Source organism: Erinaceus europaeus, chromosome 14, assembly GCF_950295315.1.
Source record: "Erinaceus europaeus chromosome 14, mEriEur2.1, whole genome shotgun sequence".
Lineage (NCBI taxonomy): Eukaryota > Metazoa > Chordata > Mammalia > Eulipotyphla > Erinaceidae > Erinaceus > Erinaceus europaeus.
Genome location: NC_080175.1, coordinates 79,435,197 through 79,461,679, shown reverse-complemented (window position 1 = coordinate 79,461,679; position 26,483 = coordinate 79,435,197). Strand labels below are relative to the sequence as shown.

The 26,483-nt window shown below is 52.2% G+C and overlaps 1 protein-coding gene and 1 non-coding gene across 7 annotated transcripts; both read right to left on the bottom strand.

The window, feature by feature from the left end:
• Positions 1-99: 99 nt before the first annotated feature.
• EIF4G1 (eukaryotic translation initiation factor 4 gamma 1) lies at positions 100-19,526 on the bottom strand. 6 transcript variants are annotated; one of them, XM_016191164.2, is made up of 33 exons: positions 19,395-19,475; positions 18,727-18,783; positions 18,458-18,551; positions 18,101-18,187; positions 16,867-17,043; positions 16,556-16,655; positions 15,247-15,359; positions 14,394-14,486; positions 14,141-14,207; positions 12,989-13,807; positions 12,526-12,614; positions 12,251-12,440; positions 12,018-12,151; positions 11,770-11,928; positions 11,413-11,601; positions 11,030-11,227; positions 10,685-10,831; positions 10,118-10,354; positions 9,932-10,036; positions 9,656-9,815; positions 9,364-9,464; positions 8,452-8,554; positions 8,159-8,261; positions 7,715-7,947; positions 7,512-7,630; positions 7,230-7,402; positions 6,653-6,778; positions 6,412-6,493; positions 3,655-3,753; positions 3,422-3,556; positions 3,229-3,310; positions 2,963-3,103; positions 100-718 (listed from the first exon to the last, which is right to left on the bottom strand). In XM_016191164.2, the coding sequence occupies exons 3-33, from the start codon at positions 18,515-18,517 to the stop codon at positions 537-539; spliced, it is 4,803 nt and encodes a 1,600-aa protein (XP_016046650.2). In that variant the 5' UTR covers positions 18,518-18,551; positions 18,727-18,783; positions 19,395-19,475; the 3' UTR covers positions 100-536. The 6 variants fall into 6 exon arrangements, with proteins under 6 accessions (XP_016046650.2, XP_007529849.2, XP_060028049.1 ...); XM_007529787.3 differs by having other exon boundaries at positions 11,413-11,598; XM_060172066.1 differs by lacking the exon at positions 18,727-18,783 and having other exon boundaries at positions 19,395-19,526.
• On the bottom strand, positions 9,541-9,616 carry LOC132532928 (small nucleolar RNA SNORD66). The gene has a single exon (XR_009544840.1). It is a non-coding gene; the product is annotated as a small nucleolar RNA SNORD66 (small nucleolar RNA).
• Positions 19,527-26,483: the final 6,957 nt, after the last annotated feature.

The window sequence follows — 26,483 nt, the reverse complement described above, 5'->3', positions numbered from 1 at the left end:
ATGGACAGGGAAAGAAGGGGTGCTGGCCCTGTAGAGGCGCCTCCCCACAATTCCGCCCCCTTCTCCGGTAGGAGAAAGCCGCAAAACAGAGGCAGTGAATTTAATTGAATTCATGTTTAATAATTACAGGCACCGTGCCCCCCCTTCCCCCTGCCCAGGCAGCAGCAGGGGTGGTGCAGGGGCTGGGGCATATGCCCCCAGCAGCGAGGACGGCAGTCCCATGAGTGATTTTCAGAAAATAAAAAAAGACCCCAGGGGCAGGCGGTGGTGCCCCCCCCCAAGACACACCAAATTTCAAGACTTTATATATAATATATCTCTGTGCCCCAGGGGGAGGAAAGGGACACCTGGCAGCATCCTGGAGGGGGGCCCCAGGCAGCCCCAAGCCATCCTGCCTCTTCAGCCACTTTATTAGCTCAAACATATTTCCACTACAGGCACCCACTGCCGCCACTGCTGCCGCCCCTCCCCCCACAGTCCAGGCGGCTGGCTGGGCCATCAATGTCCGCGGGGCTGAGTCCCGGCCCCACCCGCCCTCAGTTGTGGTCGGACTCCTCCTCTGCCTCGCGAAGCCACTTGAAGAAAGTTGTGACAGATTTCAGGGCTACTCCCTTGCCCCGCTGCTCAGCTGGGTCCTTGCTATTCTCCCAGCTGTAGAAGGCATCCTCCTTGACCACGTCCTCGTCATACAGGGCATCAAAGAACGTTCGAAGCAGGTCTGCAAGCAGGCAGTACAACAGTTAGGAGGCAGGCTGTCTACAGCCACCCCATCCCACCCCACCCCCAGAGCCACTGCTAAACCATGTCCTGGCCCACCACGCTGCTTATCTGTGCGTCTGCAGGGTCTAGAGTTACCAGGGCTCAGGCAGGATGCTGAGCTCACAACCAGAGACTGGTGTGTATAATGAGGCACCTCACAAACCCCCTCAAGTTTGTCCTCAGGAATTTCAAACTTCTGCTCAGTGGATAAAACTGTGCCCACCAGGAATAGCCTTTTTCTCATCACCTTCCTGATACGTTCATTTATGGTTCAACCCCCCCCACCTGCCCTTCTCCCCCACTGCTAGGGGAGACTAGTGCTGAGCCCTTGTCCTGTAAACCTTGAACAATCTACCCCATCCCCACACTCCATCACGTCTGCCCAAAGCTAACACTACCTCCACCTCCCTAAAAGCAAGGGAGCAGTAGAGACATTTCCTTGGCATAATAAAAGGAATAAAAAGCTTAAGACCCAAGACCTTAGAGGTATGCAGTGAATAGGGTGTTATACTTGGAAGCTTAGACGTCCCAAGTTCGATTCCCAGAACTCCATGTCCTCTAGCCACCCTGCCCCCCCCCCCCCATCAAGGATTAACACATAACTTTTCTTTTAAGTAAGGTTTAAGTCCAGAACTGGGTGTGGTACTGACTGAGCCACATTTGAGAAGAGGTAAACCAGGATTTCTTCAGGGTTTGTGTGCAACACTCAAGTGCGCAACTGTCACTTCAGACAGGACATCCCATGGTCTTGGCGTGGGATGCCCACTCACCCCGATCATTAGCTCCAGATCCCACACACCTCGACCGAGAACCACATACATCCACTCTGCACTACAATTATTTTATTTATGCTGTTTTCCTCTCAGCTGAATACTCTGCAGTCCTTTAACTTTTTTAAAACTATCTTCATTTACTTGATAGAGACAGCCAAAAATCAAGAGGAAGGGAGATAAGAGACAGAGAGACACCCACAGCACTGCTTCATTGCTTGTGAAGCTTCCCCTGCAGGTGGCTTGAACCCAGTGGCTTGAACCCAGGCCCTTGCACACTGTAACATGTGCATTCAACCAGCTGTGCCAGCACCTGGCCCCCTCCCCAGTCCTTCCCAATCCAGACTCTTGTTCCCTGCTCCCATCAGCAAGTTTCTGCTATGGTAGTGGCTCCATGGTTTCATAATTGAAAGGTGCACATTTATCACATCTGTTCCTCAAGGCTCTCCAGCAGGGCCTCACACGACTGACCATCTCCCTACACTGGGATTATTGAGCTCCTTGTTCAAAGGGCCTTGTGCTCCGTTGGCCCCTTCCTCCCCACAGGTCTGGTCCACCAGTCTCTCCATTAAGGCAGCCAAGACCCACTCTGGACTTGCTCAGCTGTTAGCCGGGGTCAGAAACTTCTTACATCAGTCCCCAGCCCTGACCTCTGCTCCCAATGCCGATGCATCATTGTCCTTACCTGGCAGAGCTGGATTCACTGGGGACTGCAGACTACGCCCTGTGACCCAACTCAACCTACCATACTTAGTGTCACCTCACCTGCTAAAAAGCATCCTGAGATGGTGCCTGAATCCCGACCCTAATTGGCCCTCTCCCAGGACAATGTGTCTCCTGAAGCTGCCAATTCCCCTCTACCATCCCCACTCTCAGAGGCTGAACCCCACACCAACACACTCCCAGTCTGCTGGCATTGCTCATCAAAAGCCTTTTTCTGCTTAAGTTAAAACAGCTCTCTTCCCATGGCTTAAACTGCCCTCCACTATCTGACTTCTGCCCACCTCTCCACCCTGCTGCAAGCACGACTCTACTAGGCGCTCCCTCCCATGAGTCTTTAGTTTCTACCTGTGTCTGGTCTCTCCACAGGGCTTTCTTTAAGCCAGTTCCTTTGCTTCCCATGCTCCCCACCCCACCCTACTCTGCTATTTGTCATCAAGCTGATTCCACTCATACCACTAGATACGTGGCCCAAGAGCAGCACCCTGCCAACAGGGGACCCGTTGACTTCAGGCACGTGCGTCACCTCTGCTGATAGCTGGCACGAATCAAGGAGTCAACTAACCTTCAAGACCTACCTCCTTCCATTTCTAGGAAAACAGACGTGGGATACTCAAGCCATCAGGCACTCGGCCCTCCAATGAGCACCCACTCTTCTTGGGTGAGATGCTTTCACGACCCCCCCTCTCCCCCCCTCACGGACTGGCTCTTACTGGCAGGCTGTTCTAAGGTCACTACAAGGGCCTGGAGGGCATAGAGGGCCTGCAGCTCCTTCTGCTCGTCACACAGGTATTTCTGGAGCAGTTTTGCTCGTGCTTTCAGAACCTCCACATCCAGTCGGAGGGGAGACTCAACTGCAGGGAGGAAAGCAAGGGTAAGCAGAGTGAGCCTCCGCCTGGCTCAGAGCTAGAAGGCAACGACCAACACCAACCTCCCCCCGCCTCCACCTGTGCCCCACCATCTCCCTGGCTCTTCTTACAGATAATTGCAGAATAGCAGACAGTCTTCATAAGCGCTCGGACTAAGGAGTTGGACGCTACCTGCTGCTCGTTCAGGTTGGCCTGCGTAGGAGAAAGAGCTGTCCATCAAGCTCTGCCCTGTGTCTCAAGATTCCATCCTCGCTGCCCCTCCCTACCACCACCACGAAGACTTGCTCTCCTTCCCGAGACTACCTCGATCCAGTCCGATATCCGCTGGTTAGTGCTGCCTTCCTTCAGCAGCTTCTCCAGCTGCCTGCTCAGCTCCTCGGAGGGGAGCGGCCTCTGACCAGGGGCTTCTGACTCCTCGCCCAGAGTGTACTCCACCTTCTGAAAGCAAGCAGGGAGGGCCAAGAGGTTGGCATACCGTGTGACAAACCTAGCAGCCCCCCCCCCCCCCCAGCATTTACCCAACTCCAGCTGCAAACCTGTTCTGCGACGAAGGTGCCGACATCCTGGCCTTCAGATATAAATTCCTTCCAGTTGAGTCCTGCCTCTCGCCACAGTGTCCCCACCTTTTTGGGACCCTGAAAAGCACAAGATGAGATTCAGCAACCCCTAGCCCTCCAAGCACCTAACACCACCATACCAGCTCATCCAACAGTGATATAAGCCCAAAATGCCTGCAAGGGGCTATGGATGGACAGGCAGTGTTTTACGTTTGCAGTCTAGTGCTGGACCTGGAAATCAAACCACTGCCCAATGAGAAAGTTTATCCACCAGCCACAGTGCTATAAGGGGTGGGGCATGAGTGTCCCCAAAAGCACCTAGGAGAGATATCAACTAGCTTCGGAGACTTCTCAAAAACCTCATTCTGTTTTTCCACACTCGTCTCCCTCTTTATTGTTTTTGTAATAATTATCTTTGAGAGACACATAGAAATCAAGATGGAAGGGGAAGATAAGAGACACCTGCAGCCCTGCTTCACCACTCGTGAAGCTTTCCTCCTGCAGGTGGAGACCAGAGGCTCGAACCCAGGTCCTTGTACATTGTAACGTGCACTCAACCATGTGCACCACCACTCGCCCCCCACCTCTTTAAAACACTTTTCCCCATTTTTTCTCCAGGGTTATGGCTGGGACTCCACGCCTGCACTACAAATCCACTCCTCCTGGAGGCTATTTTTTCCCTTTTGTTGTCCTTGTTATTGCTGTCGTTGTTGGATAGGACAGAGAGAAATCGAGAGAGGAGGGGAAAGACATAGAGGAAAGAGAAAGATAGACACCTGCAGATAGTCCTGCTTCATTGCTTCTTCTGCAGGTGGGATTTTTCCCCCATTTATTTATAAATGGGAAACATTGCTCAGTTCTGGCTCATGGTGGTGCTGGGGATTAAAGTGCGAACTCTGGTGCATCTCCCCAGCCCTCTTTCATATATATATATATTTTCTTTTTAAATATTTATTGGGTGGTCTGGGAGGTGGCTCAGTGGCTATAACACTTAACTCTCAAGCATGAGGTCCTGAGTTCGATCCCCCACAGCACATCTACCTGAGTGATATCTGGTTCTCTCTCCCTCTCTGCCTATCCCTTTCATGAATAAACGAGATCTTCATATAAAGAGGGGCTGGGCGGCAGGGCACCTGGCTGAGTACACTTAAATCACATCAACCCTTAAGGTCACTGTAATCATCTATGGGTTCTAGAGATGCACCTTTTGTCACATTTTAACAAGCTAAGACTGAACTCTCAGTTGATATATTACATCTCTTAAATAACCCTAAAATAATTTCTTCTTTCTTAGAAGTACACAAGTATATTCTACAGCACCTTAGATTCAATGAAATAACACTAGTTTAAATGTGCTTTAAAAAGTAAAAATTATGGGGCTGGGTGGTGGTGGTGCACCTGGCTGAGCGCACACTACAATGCGCAAGGACCCAGGTTCAAGCCCTGTCCCCACCTGCAGGGGGAAAGCTTCACCAGTGAAATCAGATCTACAGGTCTCTCTCGATTTCTGGTTATCTCTATCCAATAAATAAAGATAATTAAAAAAATAATAATGAAGCACTTCTGTTAAATTCCAAGTCTTGTTGCTCCAGGCTTCAGAGGGTTAAAGTCTAGAAACTGCCCTTCCCGCCTTCTCCCCTCACACTGGCTTGTCTCCAGTTTATTTTCACCCATCAGCTTCAGAGCTCTTCCCTGAAATCAGCTGTCATGAGCACTAAGGCTGCCAGCAAGCACTCAAGAAATTCCCTTTCAACTAGTTCGCTTTACTTCACACTCCTGTTTTAAGCTGTCATCTTACATTTTTCTCTTTTAACTTGTTTCCTCGGTGTTTTAGTTAACTAGTATATCCCAATGCCTCCTAGCATGGGGCAAAAGTGTTCAGAAAACGCTAGCTGATGTTCCAGACAGTGGCATGACCAGTAGAAAACACCTTACCAGGCACAAGGACGTGGGTACAAGGCCCTGGGCCCCACCTGCTTCACAAGTGGTGAAACAGGTGTCTTTCCATCTCTAGCTCCCCCTACCCTCTCAGTGTCTATCTCCAGCAAGTAAGTAAAAGAAAATGCTAATTGGAAAAAACATAAACAGACCAACTTTAGCAGCCATGGGTCTAGAATCTCAGTCTCTCAATTCCATTTTCTGCCTCCAGGATTTTTGCTAGGACTTCACACAAGCACGATTTTAACGCACCTGTTTTTGTTTTGTTTGTTTTGGATAAGAGGGTGAGTCAGGGAGGAAGACAAACACTGCTGCACAGCTCCTGAAACTTCCGCTTACATGGGGCAGCATCCTCTATGGTGGCCAGGGGCTCAACCCCAGCTCCTTACATGTAGTTAAGTGTACACTCCATCATGAATGAACTATCACCTGGCCCCCTCTCTTCCATTCTTGACTCTTGACCAGAACTCATGACTGCCACTGGTTTGACAGCAGGTGAGCAAGCATAATGGTTATGCAAAGACCTGTTACACTGAGGCTCCCGAGGTCCCAGGTTCAGTCTCCAGCATCAGAGTAAGCCAGAGCTGAGTAGTGCTATAGTCTCTCTCTGGATCTTTCTATCTCGTTTACTTAAAAAATTAACTAGTCTGAGGGAAATTACCAGCCAACACTCCCTTCTCTTGATAACCTCAGTCACCAACATCCATCCCATCCAAGTGGCTTCAGGATTCCCATACGCAGCCAGAAAGCACAAGGTGAAGAAGTCCTGAATACAGAACCCCAAAAGCTAGGACTCACCATGCTTTTGCAGAGGAGCCCCAGGACCTCCAGCAAGAGGGAAGAAGCTTTGCCCAGGGGCCTCAGAGGTTTTGTGATCTCTCTACAAGAGAAAAATGCACTGCTGACAGCCCCACCCCCAGATCCTCACCGTTATCCAGCCCTCCTCCAAACCAGCCAGGCATTCAACCCGTCACCGCCCCCAGACATCCCTTCCTGCTCCCTGCCTTCCATTTTTTGGCAATTCCACCAGGAGGCTCACCTGAACAGTTCCCCCATCGGCAACCCCCCTTCCTGCAGAATGGGCGTTATCAGTTCTGCAAGGTAAAGCCACACATGGGGAATGTCAATTTCCATGTCTTCAGCCAGTTCTAGGATTTCATAGAGCCTACAAAGAGAATCTAAAGTTAGGGTGTTGTAAAAAAGACACATCAGTCCTTTACCCACCCCTTCTGGAGCCAAAAGCCTGGCTATTGGATCAACTATGGAGTCCCTCAGAAATACTAGCAAGATGTAGGACAATAAAACCTCAGCCAAGGGGCCCTTCTAATCCTTAGAAGGCCAATCCAAACCCTCTCCAATGTAACACTGACCAAGATGGTTCAAGAGCCTACAGTCCTTTTGTTTTTTTCAAAGAGCTGAGAGAGAACACTCCAGACCACCACCCACTCGGCACACGCAGCCCCAGGCTGGGCTTTTGGACCTCATAGTCAAGTACCGCATCTACCACCGAATCCCCTCCTGGGCTACAGGAACTTATAATTCTTTTGCAAGCTCCCGTGGGTATGTGTCAAAGGAGGGCTAGCAGTGGCATGTGGGAAGCCAGGGGCCAGGCATACCCTTGATAGTACTGAGCCGTGGACAGGTGCCCAGCACAGAGCAGCTGATGCAGCAGCCGTCCCATGTGCTCTCGAGCAATGGCGCTGCGCTCCAGGGTGGACTCGATGCCAAGTCGCACAAAGATGAAGAGCAGGGAGGGCGATGCCAGCTCCTGCACACACTGCACCGCCTCCTGCGGGGGCACAGGGTATTGGAGGGACCGGTCGCGGTGTGGGCCGGTTCTGAGCCCACACTCCACGCCTGTCAGCAGGCCCGCCCTGACCTCTCCGCCCACCACCCACCTTCATGTCATTGAGGTGGAGGTACTCCTCAATGATGGCCTTCGACTTCTTCTCCAACTCCTCCTCAGAAAGTGCAGCCTTCGGGGCGCTCACAGGAGGAAGGGCAGCTTCTCGCTTCACTAAGGAGAGGAGGACACATCAGAGATGGAGATGCTTCAGCACCCTGAGCTGAGAAGACTGCTGGGTCTTGCCCAGTGCCTTACCAGCATCACGGCCTTGGTCGCGATCCTCAGTGAGGCTGGCCGCCTTGCGCAAGCCCTCGGGCTGGGAGGACCGCTCTCGACTCCGCTCCTCCACATCCTTGCTAAAGCTCCGCTTGGTGGCAGGTGTCCGCGCCCGGTCAAGTCTGTCCCCTCGGTCACCTCCACGTTCACTCCGCTCTAGGCGATCTCCTCGGTCCCCAGCTTTCTCACCTCGTTCCCGGCTCAAGCTACTCCTGCAAAGATCGGAGCACGTCGTCTCTCACCTGTACTGCCCAGGCGCACACTCGCCGTACAACTTCCAACCCAACTTGCTGGGTTTCATTCCTCGCTCACATCAGGATCATGCCCCACCTCAGCCAGGAGTCCCAATCATTAAAGGCACGGGGATTTCTGTGGCAATATGGACACCTCAGCATGGAGAGCAAGGCACCAAGGAAACCTCACCTCTGTACCACACGTCTGTTGTCCGTGCTTTCTGTAGGCACCGCTTGTTGAAGGGCTGAGAAGCGATTCAAGGTGCTAGTGGTAGAACGAGCAGCTTCTGAGACTGGAGAGACAGAACACACTGAGATCCCTCTCCACTTTTACCTCCACCTCCCACTCTGCCTTAGTCCCGACACTAGAGCAATCTGCCCCCAGCTCCAAATGCACACCCAAGTCCCTTTCCTACTGCAACAGCCCCCCAGACAGACAAGGCTGCATGCTCACAAGCCATCCACCTTCAGAGGCCACCTTACCTGCATCAGAGGGCTTGGCTGCAGAGCCTCCGCTGCTGCCCTTGCCCCAGCTCATTCGCCCTCCAGGTGCGAAGAGCTGGTTGTTGGAATCAATGGAGCCAGGCTGAGGAAGGAAAGGAGTGGAGTGATGGGTCTAGGCTAGCCAAGCCCCCAGCCAGCACTAGTACAGTCACAGGTTACGAGTGGCCTAGACTAGAGGTTGAACCAACTGTGCCTGTAAATGATTAGACAGTAAGTAAACGGCCTGCTTCACAGGATTTATCTTGCAGGTGGAAAGTATCTGCTGCTGTCACATGAAAGCAGCCATAGGTAACACTACGGCAGCAACCGCGAGTGAGTGCGGTGCATCCCGACAACACTACGGATGTTCAAGTTTAGACACTTACACAACTTCACATCACAAAGCGATCTTATTTACTCTACCAAGCACTGCTCAGCTCTGGCTTATGGCAGTGCTGGGGGATGAACCCAAGACCTGAGCCTTAGGCATGAAAGTCTTGTGCATAGCCATTATGCTGAACCCCCATTTTATTTATTTTTGACCATTAAAAAAAAAAAAAACAACCATGAGGCCAGGTGGTGGCACACTTGGTTAAGGGTATTATGTCACAATGCTCAAAAGATCTCGGTTCAAGCTCCTAATCCCTACCTGCAAAGGAAAAGATTAACAAGTGGTAAAGCAGTACTATAAGTATCTGTCTGAACAATAAATATCATTAAAAAAAAAAACTTTTAAAGTACTATTCACTTGTGGGAATGGGTCAGCTTTGGAAAGCATGTTAAAACGCTGACAATGTGCCGTCCCTAGTTATCTACAATCAGGTAAAGGGGAAAAGGCCAGCCAGGACATTACATTCCCAGCAAGTGAGCGCCCCCTTTACAGCATCCCACCCCCACACGCACACCCCTAACCTTGGTGATCTTGGTGAGTCGGGAGGTGTCAATAGGGCGGCTGCCCTTGCTGATGGGGACTGTGTTCCAGCCTCCATCATCCACAAGTGGAAGGCCACGGCCTGAGACAAAGACAGAAAGCACACTGAGGTGATGTGGTCCTAGCAGCCTCACCCCACAGGCAGACCCCAGTCTCCTTTCCTCAGCTCCTCAGTTCCATCATGGGGTCTCAGTGGCCCAGACACGTGGCACTAACAAAGCGTCATCAGTGGAAAGCACAACCCCCCTCAACACACTGCCCCCTCCAACTCACTAATAGGCGGGCCTGGAGGACCCCCGCGGCGCTTGTCGCCACCCTTGGCCATGAGCTGCTGCACTTTAATGTGCTCACGATGCTCCTCCATCTCGGCCTCCTTGTGGATCTGGTCGATGGTCTTGGGACCCTGGTCTCCTCGTCGGGGCACCCAATTGCTCTGGGGGGGGGGAGGGAGACAAGTTGGTCACAAGGCAACGACATCAGTGAAGCAGCATCAGGACCTGGGGCTATGGTGTCAGCAGCAGTGGACCGCAGTGGGAAGGCGACACATACTCGTCGCAGATCCAGAACATCCTGCAGCATAAAACGGATTCGGGAGGAGGTCTTCTTTTCCTTAATGATCTTCTCCATCTGCTGGAAATACTGATCCATTCGGGGCTAGAAAGAAGCAAAGGGTCAGAGGTCAGCAGTACACATACAGAGTCCGGGCGAGAATTCTTCCCACTCCAGGGTTCCTACCTTGGCTTTTTCAAAGTCTAGATCTTTGCCGATGGTAGTAAGCAGACGGCAAAGGCATTCGAGCGACTCTTCATCATGGTTCTTGAGCAGTTTAACCACACAGTCATGCATGATGGCCTCTGTCAACATTTTCAGCTTAAACAGCTCCCCGATAAACTTGATGTTCCCTAGAGAGCGCCGGCGGGCTATGTCTCGGGCCTCCTCCAGCTCCTCCTTCAAGCGCCCCCGCTCCTCTGCCTGCCAGCCAAGAAATGGGGGTCAGAAGACAGTGAGTCACTCGGCAAGGACCCTTCTCCCCTCTGCTATGTGAGCTTTGGCAGTGAGCACTTGTTCTAAGACAGAAAAACACCAGGACCAGGACAGAGGGAAGATAGCACAGTGGTTATGCCAACAGACTCTCAAGCCTGAGGCCCAAAGTGCCAGGTTCAAGCCCCTGCACCACCATAAGCCAGAGCTGAACAGTGCTCTGGTAAAAATAAAAATAAAGCACCAGGCCCAGCCTGCAACCCGCACCCCCGACTCTCCAGCTGAGCACATTTAGGAGCTGCTAACTCGGTAGTTTCTCACCGTAGCAGCTTCGTCCATCTCCTTCTGCTTCTTCTCAAAAACCTCATCATCATCTTTGTCTTTTTCAAACTCCTTCTGACATCGATTCAACAATAGTTTCCGGAAGTTCACAGTCACCGTTGGCTTTTCTGTAGTGGGCACTTTTAGCTTCAGAGCAGAAAGAAGGCTCAATTCAGATTTGTCCAGGGCAGGGAAGACTCTCCAATAACCCTTACTACCCGACCCAGACAAGGCCTGCCTCAGCTCTGCCGCCTCCCACTTCCCAAAACTAGCGGCCACTGGAGGAGACCCAAGAAGCTGGACCCAGTGAAAAGACCCCGACTTTCAGAGAAGGAAGAAACTAACCGCCATGAGGCAGCGGCACATGTTGGCGTAGGCCACAGAGAAGTTGGGCTCTGAGATGGCCTTCTCGAAGATGAGGTCGATCACCCCTTTGAGGCGTTCCTCAGTGTCAATGGCCAGCTGTGTCACCTGCTTCATCAACTGCTGGAACATCTGGGGTGTCAGCTTATTCAGGATGGAGCGCACCCTGCGGAAGAGGTCCTGGCAGGAAGAGGGGGTGGAATGAGAGGATCCAGTGAATCAGAGGCCACTGGGAGAGAAGGTGTCATTGGTAAAGATGGACAGCAGGAAAGAGGGAAAAAAAAAAAAGGCTCAGAGGGCAGAGCCTGAAGAGAGCGGGCTGGTAAAAGGAGCCCAGAGGCAATCAGGCTCCTGCTAGTGTGTACCTGGGTTTTGCTGCCGTCAGCATCTTCTTCCCCTCGGTCCTTATCAGCTGCCGTCCGTTTGCTGCTGGGCTTCCAAGCTTTCTCCGCTTTGTTCAGCTTTATATCTTCTGTCATTAACACCGTGGCAATGATCTTTCGAGGTTCCTTCCGGGGACCAGGCTGAGAGCGCCGGGGTCCCAGACCAGCCTGCTAGTTTATTAGCAGGGGGAGAGAACGAGAAAGCACAGAAGTAGTCAAAATCTCTATCGCCACCACCACATATCTCCAGAGCCAATTTCTCCCCACCCTCAACCAGATAAACCGGAGCTACTAATCCCCCCCACGCCCATCTGCCCCTCTAGCTCAGTCCTCACTCACCGGCCCTCGGGGAAGCTCCCCACCTGGCCCACCCCTTGGGGGCCCACGGTTGCTAAGGGCCGGTCGGCCAAAGTTGGCATAGGACGGAGTGAAGTCTGGTCCACAATTTATGCCTGAAAGTCGAGTGGGATCCAGCGGCCGCAGTGGTGTCTTGTTGGCCTGTGAAGAGAACGAGGCAAGCCTCAGCAACGGGACACAGCAACTGCCTGCCACGTGGCTCCTGACTGGCCAGCCCCACACTGCCCTACCTTATCCAACACCACGTCGCTGATGTGGGGCAATCCCTCTGGCTTCTGCATACTGGCAAAGATGAACTGAAAGCCGAGCAGGAACTCGCGGTCATAGCGCTTCTTCTCCTCAAGGTTTAGAGGCTTCCACTGATCTGCAAGGAAGACAGGATGAACCCTGCATACAGCTTTCTCCCAGGCCCTGGACAAGAACACCATGATACTTGGCTTCTCGACTGCCCCTTCCGGCGTACCTGACTTGTACTCATACTTCTGCTCCCCGGGCTGGATGTTCTCGGCATTGTGAATCTTGTCTTCCTTCGCATCCCAGGTCTCGTCTGCCTCCTCGGGTCGAGAAGCCGCACTACAGGCCTCAGCCTCGGGGCCTGGGTTGCTGCCCACAGGTGAAGGCTGGCTTTCCACCTCTGGTACTCCAGGGGTCACCTGTGATCAGAAGAGATTCCGCTTTGGCTGAGAGTGACCGCTGCTTCATATTCAAACATTGCCCTTTCCTGCCTTGTTCCCTTACCTCCTTGAAGGCATCGAGAAGGTCCCCAACAGCCTCCTTCTTATTGAGCTCCTTGATTTTCCGTCTCCGCTTTGGCACAGATACTGCGACTATTTGTGAGGGGAGAGAGGGAGAAACTTAAGCAATACCCCAGTACCCGAGGAACATGAAAGCGGTCACTTCCTCTTTGCCTCACATTATCTCATCTCAGAAGTTCATCGGTTTGGGATATGGCTCAATTGGTAGAGTGCCGGGCTTGTGTCCGGGGCTGCTGGTTCGTTCCCCAGTACCAAGCTGCCCGGGTGGTGCTCAGACCTGTCCCTCGCTCCGCTCAATGTGAAACTCTTCTGAACTCTTTAAATAAAGAAAATACTTAAAAAGAAACTTCCTCTAGCTCTCAGATTCAACATGGTTTCTATGACCCAGACCTTAGGGTACACCACACCCCGTAGCCGGCCTCACCCCACACAGGGCCACGCCTTACCTTGGGTGGCTGCCACCTCCAAATTCTGGGGCAGGTGGGCTGGAACAGGCACGCTTTCCGGGGGAAGCTGTTCCTCTCCTCCCTTCTCACCCTCAGCTTCTCCTGCATCTCCTTCTTCCTCCTCTTCCTCTTCTTCCATTTCCTCCTCCTGAGCAGGGGAAGTGGCCGGAGGAGTCGCCGCTGGGGTGCTGGAGACGGCAGTGAGGGGGACCGCCGATACCGTGGCCTCCGTGGCCTGCTCCTTTGGCTCACTGACGGGGCTTAAGTCCACAGCTGGTGGTGACGGGGCTCCATTGAGCAGTTCCTCAGGCTGGGCAGTTGGAGCAACAGGCAAGGAGGACTCGGAGGGACAAACCGAGGCGGGTGCAAGCGCTGGACTCGACTCCACCTCTGCTTCCAGACCCTCAGATGAGGCAGTGCCATTAGGCTCGGGAGGAACTTCCACTTTGTGAGGTGGCAGGGGGTTGGGAACCTGGAGAGGACTGGAAGAAAACTCGGATTCTGGAATTGGTTTGCTAAGCGTCACTTCAACTTCCAGTATGGGTTCAGCTAGGGGAGCGGCTTCTGGCAAGAGACAATATGGCTCCCCACTTTCCCGAGGCATGGGGGCTGATTCTTCAACAGACATCTGTAACATTCCCGTCGTCATAGTATCCCCAGGAATAGAAAGGACTGTGAGATTCGGCTCAGACCCCGGTTCCAAGATCGGAGGTGGAGATGGGGTTGGGGAAGGTGATGAAGGCTGGGATTCTGAAGGGCTGTGCTCAGGTCCGGGCAGACCCGGCCGGCCCCCGACGATTGCTCCCTGCGATCGGTCATCTGGGCCGCAGGAAGGAAGGGTGAGTAATTAAAGGTTAAGTCTTCAACGCTGCTGTTCCTCCTCCTCCTCCTCTTCCCAGCGATAGCATTCTCAGCTCCCCGCCCCACCTTCTTCACTGCTCTGCTCTGGCTTATGGTGGTGGCAGAGGATTGAACCTGGGACTTCAGAGTCTCTTTGCATAACCATTATGCTTTCTACCTCCACCAACACAAATCCAGTGCACCCTTACTCCTACTGCTTCAAATCTAAGTCATCCTCTGGCACTTAGAGTTAGGTCACTTGACCTCCTGGCACCTTCAAGTGTCACATTCCTTTCCCACCTGTCTACTTACCTGGCCGGATAGTGACAGCACCCTGGGCTGTCTCCCCATTAGCCTGAGGCTCCAGACCACCTCCCGCCTGCAGGACACAAAGGGTTAGGAAGTCTGACCTAAGCTAGAGTCCACAGCCCTTCTTTACTAGAGCCACGTCGACTTTCGCTGTTTTAACACCCACCCCCTTACCCCTTGGTCAAAGGGGGGAATGCCCAGGGACTGAGTGAGAGCCATGAGCCTTCCCCCAGGGCAGCAGCTAAGAGCACAGTACCTGGGGAGGGGTGGGTGTGGAGGCGGTGCGGGCCCCAGACATTATCTCCTCCGTGATGTCCTTCCCTCCTTGGTTTGGATCTCGAATTCGGATCTGGGGAAAGCAAGCTGGGACTGAGTGGGCAGCAGGAGGTGCCCTCTCCTGCAACTCCAGGACAAGCCCCCACCCCACTGGGCAGCAGGTGGGGGGGTGCCAGAAACCCCGTGAGTTCCACTGTCAACCCATCCGGCTGCTCTTGGGATCCCTGCCCTGGTCGCCACCCCAAGACCCCCTTGACCTCACAGAGCAGCCCCGTACATCACAATGCCCCACCCTCCCTCACCCCTGCCCCACCGGCAGCACCCAAGTCAGTAGCCATGCACCCTAGGGCCTGAGACCCTCTTCGGGAGCCTGTGCAGCTAACTTGTGGCTCATCTGCCTGATCTCGGGGGGCAGGGCCCAGACCCAGTAGGTGGAGCCAGGGTGACTCAGCGGCTTCCCCAGCCCTGGCACCCTATTCTGGGCACCACGCCCAGGGCTTGAGGATTGAGCAGAGGCGGAGGCCTCGAGAGCTTCCAGGAGTGAGGGGTTGGGGGTGGGGCCACAGAAAACCAAGCGTTTCTAAGGCAAGTCACCAGGAACTAAGAGCAGACACACATCTCCCAGACCCCAGCACAGCACTCAGAAATTCCCCCACAGCCACGTCAATTTTCCCAGGCTCTTCTTCCCCGAGGGCATCTTAGCATCTCCCAGAGAAGCCCGGCACTTGATCCTCCCTGACCAATCTCAGCCGGGTCTCTCTGCTCCTTGCCTCACAGCGCGCCTGATTCTGACTCTCTTCCCAGCTGTCCTAGAGCCCCCTGCTGCTACTCACCGTCTTCCGTTCCCTCTTGGGAGCAATTGGAGGGGGCTGGTTCATCAAAACCGGGGTGGGGGCCACGCCAGTGGGAAACTGCTGCACACCCTGGGCTGGGTAGTAGGCGCCAGCTTGGGGGGGACAAGGGACAGGGACACACGGAAAGATGAGAATGGTGGAAGTGCCAGGGACCAGCCACATACAAATGCCTGCCTGAGCACCTCCCACCCCAGAACTCTCATCACCAGCAGCGGCCAGCCCCTTGCCCTGCCCCACCCTCCTCCCCAAGGGAATGAGGTGCCTATCAAAGCTGGGGAAACCAGTCTGGACTGCGTTTACAAGCATTCCTGACACACAAACAGACTTCGCAGGCAAGCACTCTCCCTCACTACACACCAGCTCCCAGGCTCCCAGCTGCCACTGTGTTAAGGCGCAGTACAGGCACCCTGTCCCCAGCAGCCCACACAGATAATATACATTCTGAGGGAGGAACAACTAGTCACTCTGAAACTCACTCAATCAGGTCTTTGGCAGGGAAACGAGAAAGATTTGGTCCGTGAGGTGGCACAGTGGATAACGCATTGGACTCTCAATCATGAGGTCCTGCGTTTAATCCTTGGCAGCACGTGTAGCCAGAGTGATGTCTGATTCTTTCTCTCTCCTTTCTCATTAATAAATAAAAATTTAAAAAATGCTTTAAAAAAAAAGGGGGGGATCTGCCAACCCCGTTCCACTGAACCTGAGTCCAATTCCAACCACTTCTTCTGCTAAGGGGAGAGGGACAAACTCCTGAAAGCTGCGGTCTCCAAAGCAGGAGGCATCCTTTATTCTCATAATCAGCAATTTTTAAGTTTTCAATTGACAATTTACATACAAACAAACAAACAAAAAAAAACCCACACACATACTAGAGATAATATATTCAGAAGTTTCCCCCAACAATCAAAAAAATTTGGAAACTACTGTCATAAAAGAACAGACTAGTCCTTGCCTAGAATAGAAATGAAAAACAGCTACAAAAACTTCCCAACCCATGTCGCACGGGCTCCCCCAACCGTGGGATGAGAAGCACAGGGAATGCCCTCTCACTGGCCAGAACAAACACTCCTGGGCAGAGACCGTCTCCCATCAGCTCTCAGCAACCAAAATCTCCTAGCCCTGCCAACCCCCCCCATCCCACCCTCCAGATACACATTAAGTACCAACCAATGCCAGCTAACCCTATCATTTTTGGACCAACAGACAAGCTTGGGAGAGGTCTTAGTTATAATAGGTGAGTCTGGATGCTTCCGTGAACTCATTCTCACCTGACTCCCTCCCTGCTTACCGTACGTGCCAAACTCTGTCGGGCTTGCCCCTGGGTAGAAGCTTGGGGCTCCTGGCTGCACAGGATACTGCTGCGTTGGGACAACATACGTGGAGCGCCCCTGGGAGAGGGGAAAGAGGACGAAGAGCAATTGAGGGAGCTATGGGGACCTCAGCACACTACAAAGAGAGCGTGGGGCAAGACAGGACAAGCACACAAGCCCGTCTGGTCCAGGGCCAGACCAAGCCCACCTCCCCAGGAGAGATGATGAACTGGAGAAGGGTCAGGGTAGACAAGAGAGTTGGGCTCCACCCCCAACTCTGCAGCCTCACCTGTCCCGGGATGTAGTAGGCCCCTTGGGAGGCTGAGTAGGAGATCTGGGAAGGGATCATCATTACTTGGGATCCAGCAGGGTAGACATGGGCAGCTGGGCCAGGGCGGGCGGGGGCTGCGCTCGGCACTCGGGAGGCTGCACTACTCGGGGGCTGGGCCCGGCTAGTATAGAAGTGCTGTGGGGAGGCAGGCAGGCAGTAGGCATAGGGAAAGCGAGGACTGGGACAGCAAAACGGCCACTCCACAACGCCTCTGCTCCAGAGAGAAGCACCATGGGCTTTGGAGTACGAGAACCAGGTCTTCCAAGACCCACCTGCCAACGGGTGGCTTAACTGCCACTGCTCTGCCCTCCAGACTCGGAGATAGGCTTCACACAGTGTGTGCGCTCACTGCCTCGCTGCCATGCAGACTCAAGTCACCTCCACTGGGCTGCCCCTTTGCAGAGGCCTCCAAACACCCGGGCGCATCATGCCTTAGGTCTAGCCCTGGCGGGCAGCACCCCCCTAAACATGCACTACCCCACCCCAAAACACTGGGGAGCTAACAGCTAACATGCAACAGTCTCCTGGTCCCCAGCTACGTGGCTCTGCGAGATCTCATCCCTAACATGCACCAGGCTAGCCTCAAACTCAGGGCCTGAAAAGCCAACAGTCCCTACCCTGAAGACCCCAGACCCAGTGCCTCGCCCACCTAGGCTGGAGGGTAGGGTGAGGCCAGGAGAGGGTCCGGGACGAGCAAGGGAGCATTACCTGCAGAGACCTGAATCCTCCCTGAGAGCACATGGGACAGGAAAGAAAAGAATTATCCCCAAGGTGATGGGGGGCGGGGATGAAGGAAGTGGGACAGGAGGCCTCCCACTTAGTGAGGAAGAATGCAGGGAGCAGAGCGAGGCCAGAAGCAGCACCAGCGCGAGCTTTATCTCGCTACAGTCCAAAGGAGAAGACTAGAGCAATGACAACCTCCCCGGAAGAGGAGGAAACGGGAAAGCAGGACTTGGCAGCAGGGCCCCAAGAAGCACTACCCTTTTCTCAAAGCACGGGGCCCAACCCCAGTATCGCCTGCCCCCCCCAGTACATTCTCCCCAAGGGGCCAGCCACCGTGAGTAATCAACAGGCCCTAGTGCCGGAGCCGGATGAAGGACGCAGAGAACTGTCAGAGAGGGGGCCAGGCCCCGGCCCAGGCTTCCCGGGGCCCCAACCCAGGCCCCTTTCTCCCCTCCCCGCAGCCCCTCACCTGGCGGGGCTGAGAAGGCGTGTTCATTTGTGTCGCTTGTGGCGTACTGAACACCACCGGTGCTGTCTGCCCCGGGGGAAACGCTGGCTGAAGGGGGGGGGGGGAGACCAGAGTTCAGCAAGAGGGGAAAGGGGGGCGCGCTCGGCGGCGAGGCCTCAGCAGTCCGCACAGCCCCCCATGACAGGCCCCGGCCGGCAGTCCCCAGGCCCTGTGTCCGTCGGGCAGGGAGCGGGGAGGCTGCACTTTGCCCTGACACAGATAGGGGTGGGAAACTGCAGAGGTTTGGAGCCTGCTTCCTGACTGGCTGCCTGGCCACCCAGCCCCAACCCGGGCCTCCGCCAGGGCCTCCCTGATTACCTGCGGGAGTCCAGGGGACGGGGCGGGTGGGGGGCCTGTGGGCTGTGGAGCTTTGTTCATTTCATTTGGTGCCACATCAGGGTCCCCCCAGCACCTGCGGGGAAAGAGAGGCGCTCGGAAAGGGGGAAGGGGCCCGAGCTCCGGGCCTGGGTGGGGGTGGGGGGCGCCGGGGCAGGGCCGGGCCCGCAGCCCGGGGTGCAGGGGCAGCGCAGGTCCGCGACACGTCGCCAAGCCCGCATCGCCCGCACTGCCGGGACGGCCCCACTCACCCCCTCGCTTAGGAATCAGTCCACGGCGCGGCCTACAGCTTCTGGGCATCCGAGGGCCTGGGGTTGGGAGGCGAGGGGATCAACCTGGCTCCGCGGGGCCCGAGACCAACCAGACCGGAAATTCCAGGTCTCGCTGGCACCCGGCTCCCGATCACGCACGGGGCGAGCAGCCTCGGCCGGGCTGTCCCCACCCCCACCCGGGGACACCGGCTCGAGGCCTGGCCGGGGCTCGGAGGGGCGCCGCCGCCCGGGGAAGGCCGGCAAGGAGGGCGGCGGCGGGCGCAAGGGGTGGGCGCGGAGCTCCTCCTGCCGCCGCCCGCCACCCTCCCCGCGCAGCGCCGGCCAGTGCCAAGGAACAACGTGTCACTTCCCGGCGGCCGGGCCGGGCGGGGGGGTCTGGAGCCGCCGCGAGGCCGCCGCCATCCGGCCGGGCCTGTGCCGGGCGCCCGGGCTCGCGGGCGTGCAGCCCGGGTCCTCCCTCCCGCTGCGGGCCGGCCGCGCCGGGCACACGTGGGCCGGGGATCGGGCCTCGGAGGGCCGGGGCCCGGGCCGGGGTGGCGAGGCTGGGGCGGCGGGGAGGCGGCGCGGGGCGGGCGGCCCCGGCGCGGATGGCGGCGGATGCGGGGGGGGGGGGAGGGCCGGGTCGGGCCCGGACATGGCGGCTTTACCTTCAGTCTCCTTCAGTCCGCGCGGCCGAGCCCCACGCAGCCGCACAGACGTAGTCCACGACCATTTCCGGCTCCCGCACCGCTCCCGCTTGGCGGCGCCGCTTCTCCGCAGGCGCAGCCGGCGCCCACGTGACCGGCTCGGGGGCGGAGCCTCGGCGCGGTGCGCGCGAGATTGGCCAGTCTGGTCACGTGATGGTCTCCGCCCGCCCCCTGTCCCCTCCCGAACTCCGGAGCTCCCAGGCTGGCCTTCCGCGGCTGGGTCCCGAACTCCTTCCGCTCTTTCAAGCCTTCCGCCGGCGTTTGCGGAGCAGGGCTAGGCCAGGTGTGGGTCCGGGCCTCTGACATTCGGGATTTGCTGCTGCCTACATAAATCGCGATGCAAATACGGAGAGACGAATTTGTGCGACCTTTGAAAATAATGTCGGTGAGATCATCGGAAGACCTGTTAAAACAGCTGCCTTCACAAGGACTGATACATTCTAACTAGGGGCCTATAGGAGTGGATTTGTCTTCTACAAGTTTTCCAAGGGACCAGCAGGATAGCTCACCTGGGAGTGTGCCTGCTTTGTCATGTGCGCTACTCAGGGTTGAGGCCTGCCCACGGGGAGAAATTCAGTGCTGTGGTCTCTCTCTCCCTGTTGCTGACTCCCTGAACACTTGACTGAGTCGGCCGAGAAACCCTGATGACGAAAAACAAAAATTCCCAAAGATCAGTCAGTTTCTACGGGCGACATCAATCTCAAACATGAGAGTTCAGGCGGAGGTAGATAGCATAATGGTTATGCAAAGAGATTTGCCATGCCTGTGGTTCCAAAGTCCCAGGTTCAACACACACACACCCATCAGCTGAACAGTGCTCTGGTAAATAAATGGAAGTTCTATGTGGAAGTACTCCCCAAGCCCCTGCCCTGTGGCCAAGATTTTGCATACCAAGAAGAGCTCGTTCTAAAGTCAAATCCAAGTGTTCCAGTCAGACAGCCTGGGTTTTAATCCAAAACTTTCGTACTTAGCTCCTAGCAATATACCTACCAGTTAATACTTGTTTTAGAATAGGGAGGTTTGAAAACTAGTAGTCTGGTTCAAGCCAGCTTTTGTTGTTTTTTCTCCCCCTCACTTCCCTTGTGGGGCTTGGGGAACCAAACCTAGATATGACATAGATGTGAAAGAAGCATGCTGCCACAGAATTACATCCCTGGCTTTAAGCCTGAACTTTTAACCATGGTGTTTTCTCTTAAAATGCTAACATTTACTCATGGGTTATGAGGATAATTCATACATGTGAAAGTGCATAAAACACTTGGTAGACACCTAGCAGAAGGCTTTCCTTCTCTTTTTGTCCCCTTGAAACATGCATATAATTTCAGAAAATATTTCCTCAGCACCAATGATTGCTTAACATCTATGACCTATGTGATCTCAATCTCACAATTTCTTACTAAATAGATTGTACAAGTATTCCCATTGTGTAGGAGGAAGTGAAACTCCAAAGGAAAATAAAACAAAATACATAAGAACCACAGAAAGAAAATGCAGAGGAACAGGGAGATAGTATAGTGATTATGTAAAAGACATTCACACCTGAGGCTGTGGTTGAAAACACAGATCTAGAGTGTTCTCCCTGAATTTTGTGAGTCTTCCCTTAAATTCTGTGACTGTTGAGTATAACTTTTTTCTTAACCCTTTTCATCTTTCTCCCAAACAAAATAGTTAAAGACATCAGTTGTTGCCTATGTTATTTTGTCAATTCCTGATTCAGAAATGACCTTCACAGATGAAGTCAGGACAAGCTATTTAAAAGCTATCTTTAATCACTCCACAGACTTCTCAACTTACATATGTCCAGACAGAACTGTGCCATCTCTCCCTACTCAATAGTCTTCCACCTTGACACCAAACATGTTTTGCTCTTGTATTTTTTTTTCAACTACCCAACCAGGTCACCTGGGTCTCATCCTACAAACCATATGCTACATCTAATCCAACACATGTCTTAAGGCCTTATTTACCTAAACAGAGCAAAATAAAATTCCAGTGATCATATCTTTTGTTTTTTTAATTTTGGGGTGGGGGAGATAGCATAATACTTATGCAAAAAGACTTTCATGCCTAAAACTCCAAGGTCCTAGATTGAGTCCACACCCTCTATAAACCAGAGCTAAGTAGTGCTCTGGTAAAAATAAAATTTATTCCTTGTGGCCCAGTGGATGAAATGTTGGAGTTGCATGGGTTCCCAGATTCACACATCGCATACATAGGTGACACAGGTGGACGTAGTAAAAGGGTCATGCAAAAATATTTCTGTGACTGAGGCTCCAAAGTTCCACATTGAGTCCCTTGCACCAACATAAACCAGAGCTGAGCAAATGCTCTGGGATCGCTCCCTCCCACTCTCTAAAAAATATAAATACCATATATAGAAAAAATATTTTATTCTGCTCTTGCCCTGCCCTTACCCAATCTCTCCATGTCTACTTTGTTTAGTTCAGTCATAGATTTTCCTTGTTTGATCTCCGGGCATCCATGGTGAGCTTTGTCTCTCAAAGCCTGGTCATGTTTAGCTCACATTCAATATGAGATACTGTTAATTCCTTGACACAAAAAGCTCTTCTAAATCTGATCTGAGATAGCTCAGTGTTAGAGCACAGGACTTGCATGTCTGTGGCTCCAGAGGCCCCTGGTTCAGTTCACTAACATTGTCATATGCCAGAGCTGAGCATTGCTTTGGCCTCTAATGAAAATAATATCAAAAGGAAATCTGACCTAAACCTGTCTCTCTAACTGAATCTCCTACCGAATTTTCCCCTGGACCCATATAGCCAAACCAATGATTTCTGAAAATAATTTTTTTAAACATTTATTTTTCCCTTTTATTGCCCTTGTTTTTTTTTTATTGTTTTTGTAGTTATTGTTATTGATGTCGTCATTGTTAGGACAGAGAAATGGAGAGAAGAGGGGAAGACAGAGAGGGGGAGAGAAAGACACCTGCAGACCTGCTTCACCGCCTATGACTTCCCTGCAGGTGGGGAGCTGGGGGCTCAAATCAGGATCCTTAAGCAGGCCCTTGTGCTTTGTGCCACGTGCAATTAACCCACTGCACTACCACCCAACTCCCCTGAAAATAACTTTTCCACCTTCCTACTTTACTCACTTTTGCCCCCTTAACCAGAGCACCACATAGCTCTGGTTTATGGTGGTATGAGAGAGTAAACCTGGGACATCAGAGCCTCAGGCATGAATGTCTTTTGCATAACCACTAAAATATCTCCCCCACCCTTTTTTGCAACTGCTTTAGATATAGATTACCCTCTTTTCCTCTGGACAAACTTTTCATCTTCCCATTTCAGTGATTCCAAGATATCTTGTTTACTCCCTAATATCAAACTAACCAGTCTGTTTCCCTTTCCATTACATAAGCTTTTTAAGATAAGATTTTTCCTGTCCTTACATTCCCACAAACTAGAATGCTCAATGCAGCATAAGGCTAACAGACTTATGAGTCACTGTGAAAATTTTACTAGAGTATAGTTGGTTTATAGTTTTAAAATCATTTTCTTGAGGAGCCAGGTGGTTGCACACCTGGTTGAGCGCACATGTCACAATGCTCAAGGACCCAGGTTTGAGCCCTGGTCCCCACCTGCAGGGGGGAAGCTTCACAAGTGGTGAAGCAGGGCTGCAGGAGTCTCTGTCTCTCTCCCTCTCTAGCTCCCCTTCCCTCTAGATTGCTGGCTGTCTCTATTCAGTAAGATTAAAAATATTTTTTTGGGTGGGGGTAGATAGCATAATGGTTATGCAAAGAGACTCTCATGCCTGAAACTCCAAAGTCCCAGTTTCAATCCCCAGCACCACCATAAAAAAATATTTTTTTATATATTTTTTTTACCAGAACACTGCTCAGTTCTGGCTTATGGTGGTGTTGGGGATTGAACCTCGGACCTCAGAACCTCAGGTTTGAAAGGCTTTTGCATAACCTTTATGCTGTCCCCCCAGCCCAGATTAAAAATATTTTTAAAAGATCATTTTCTGGTGGGAGTCAGGCGGTAGCACAGCGGGTTAAGTGCACATGGCGCAAAGCGCAAGGACTGGTGTAAGGATCCTGGTTCGAGCCCCCGGCTCCCAACCTGCAGGGGAGTTACTTTACAGGCGGTAAAGCAGGTCTGCAGGTATCTTTCTCTCCCCCCTCTCTGTCTTCCCCTCCTCTCTCCATTTCTCTCTGTCCTATCCAGCAACAACAACATCAGTAATGACTACAACAATAAAATAGCAAGGGCAACAAAAGGGAATAAATACTAAAAAAAAAAAAAAAGATCATTTTCTTGGGAACAGGCAGAAGTGCGCTCATTACAGTGCATAAGGACCCAGGTTCAAGCACCGGCCCCCACAGTGGGAAAGCTTCATGAACAGTGAATCGTGTGTCTTTCTCCTTGTCTCCCTTTCCCCTTTCTCCATCTCTAGCCAATAAATAAACATTTAAAAAAAATTTTTTTAATTACTCTGGGGGCTGGATGGACCTGGTTGAGCACACATATTACAATACAAAAGGAGCTGGGTTCAAGCCCCCAGCCCCTGCCTACAGGGGGAAAGCTTTGCGAACGGTGAAATAGTGTTGCACGTGTCTCGTCTCTCTCCCTCTGTATATCTCCCTCCACTCTTGATTTCTGGCTATCTCTATTCAATAAAGATTACAAAAAAAAAAAAAAACTTCCTTTTTTGACCGCCATTAGAGACAAGGTAATGTAATTACTGCATCCCATTTATAGGAGATAACATAGGCACAGATACACTGATTTATTTGACTATAGCAGTTACCATAAAAGGGACTTTATAGGTCTTTGGCTCCCAAATCCAGTGGCTTAGCACTGTGTTGCTCTGCAGTATGTGCAGACCAGGTTCAGTGCCATGGTCTCATTCTCTTTCTGCCTCTATCAAAATAAGACAAAATAAAACAAGGGTAGAGGAGATAGCATAATGATTATGCAGACTCTCTTGCCTGAGGCTCTGAGGTCCCAAGTTCAATCGCCAACACCACCGTAAGCCAGAGCTGAGCAGTGCTCTGATTAAAAAAATAGTATAATAATAACCATCAATAATAATAATAATCTATGGTGTAAGAATCCTGGTTCCAGCCCCTGGTTCCTCACCTACAGGGGGCGGGGGGATTGCTTCACAAGCGGTGAAGCAGGTCTGCAGTTGTTTTTCTTTCCCCCTATCTTCTGGTCCTCTTTTGATTTCTCTCAGTCCTGTCCAACAACAATGGCAATAACAAGAACAATAATAGCAACAACAAGGACAACAAAAGGAGAAAAAAATAAGACTCGAGGAGCAGTGGATTCCTGGTGCAGGCACCAAGGCCCAGTAATAACCCTGGAGACTAAATAAATAATAATCTATGCAGATTTTATGCCAGCTGCCAAACGGAAACAATTCAAAGTTGCAGTTTTTCCAGCCAGCCAAGACCTTGAATTCAGTACAATGGGATTCCCAAGTCTCCCAGGGTACACACAGACTAATAATAGTGAGAATGAGGCCAGAGACACTGAGATTCCAACCCTTGGTCTTTCACTTACTATATGACCTTGGGCAAGTTGCTGAACCTCTTCTTTTTAGTTTTTAATGTTTATTCCCTTTTGTTGCTCTTGTTTTATTGTTGTAGTTATTATTGTTATTGATGTTGTTGGATAGGATAGAGAGAATTGGAGAGAGGAGAGGAAGACAAAGAGGGGGAGAGAAAGATAGACACCTGCAGACCTTCTTCACAGCTTGTGAAGCGACTCCCCTGAAGGTGGAGAGGTGGGAGCTCGAACCGGGATACCTAACTCCAGTCCTTGCACTTTGTGTCACCTGCGCTTAACCCGCTGCGCTACCACCAGACTCCCGCCGAACCTCTTCTAACCTTTACATTCCTCACCAAAGCACAGGATCAATACTTACCTTTCAAAATTGCTTCAGTCTCAGATGCCTGTATAAAAATTATCCTTTCCACTTTTACAGAAGACCACCCAGTGTGCACTGGGTAAATGCTAGCCTTACCTGACAGCACCATGCCATCCATCTCCACTGCATCCAGGAGCCCCCCAAGTCACTGGCAGTTGTCGTTATATATATATATATATATATATATACAAGTCCCACCATAGAGTAACACAGCACATCAGGACTGACTCCATTCCAGGAAGGAACCCACTCCCACTTTCCTACTGCTATGCTCAGAGAAATGTCAGGGTCAGGCTTTCTATTACCCAGTTTCTACAAAGACACCCCAGAAGTAGGTATTAACAAAATCAAATTTCTCAAACAGCCTCCCAAAAGAACTGAAAGGCCACAGGAGGTAATGATGTCCTATGCATTCAGCAATAGTGAAGTCAAATTAAGAGAATGGAGTGGAAGGGCAACAAAAGGGAATAAATATTAAAAAAAAAGAGATAATGGAGTGGAATCTGCCTCTTGGAGCAGGGATCCTTAGCCCCATTATCAGGGCATGATGGGCTAGAGATGGGTGTGCTTTGGCATGGCGAGGGTGGGGGTGGACGGGACCCACACCCTTCTTTTAACTTTTCCTTTTTGCAGTCTGAGTAATTCCACCTTTTTTTTCTTCCTTCTTTCAGACGGGGAGAGAGACACAACAGCACCTCTCCACCTGTGAAGCCTGCCCTGCCAGTGTTCCCATGTAGCGAGTGGGGGTCCGAACTCAGAGCCTCATGTATGGCAGAGTGTACATTCCACTGGCTGATTTACAACCCCTCACTTAACATTTTCAAAGATCGTGTATTTTGGGTGGGGGAGACAGCATAATGGTTCTGCAAAAGACTTTCATGTTTGAGGCTCCGAGGTCCCAGGTTCAATCCCCAGCATTATCATCAGCCAGAGCTGAGCAATGCTCTGGTCTCTCTGTATCTCTCATTAAAAAATAAAAAAATGATTTTTTAAAAAAATATTTATTCCCTTTTGTTGCCTGTTTCATTGTTGTAGTTATTATTGTTATTGTTGTTACTGATATCGTTGTTGGATAGGAGAGAGAAATGGAGAGAGGAGGGGAAGACAGAGAGGGGGAGAGAAAAAAAGACAGACACCTGCAGACCTGCTTCACTACCT

Coding starts and splice junctions, on each gene's coding strand:
- EIF4G1 (XM_060172066.1), bottom strand. CDS start 18,517: ATGAACAAAGCTCCACAGCCCACAGGCCCCCCACCCGCCCCGTCCCCT. Junction 17,044..18,100: donor CGCCTTCTCAGCCCCGCCAG/GTGAGGGGCTGC, acceptor GCCTCCCCACAG/CACTTCTATACTAGCCGGGC. Junction 12,441..12,525: donor TTCTCGATGCCTTCAAGGAG/GTAAGGGAACAA, acceptor TTCTGATCACAG/GTGACCCCTGGAGTACCAGA.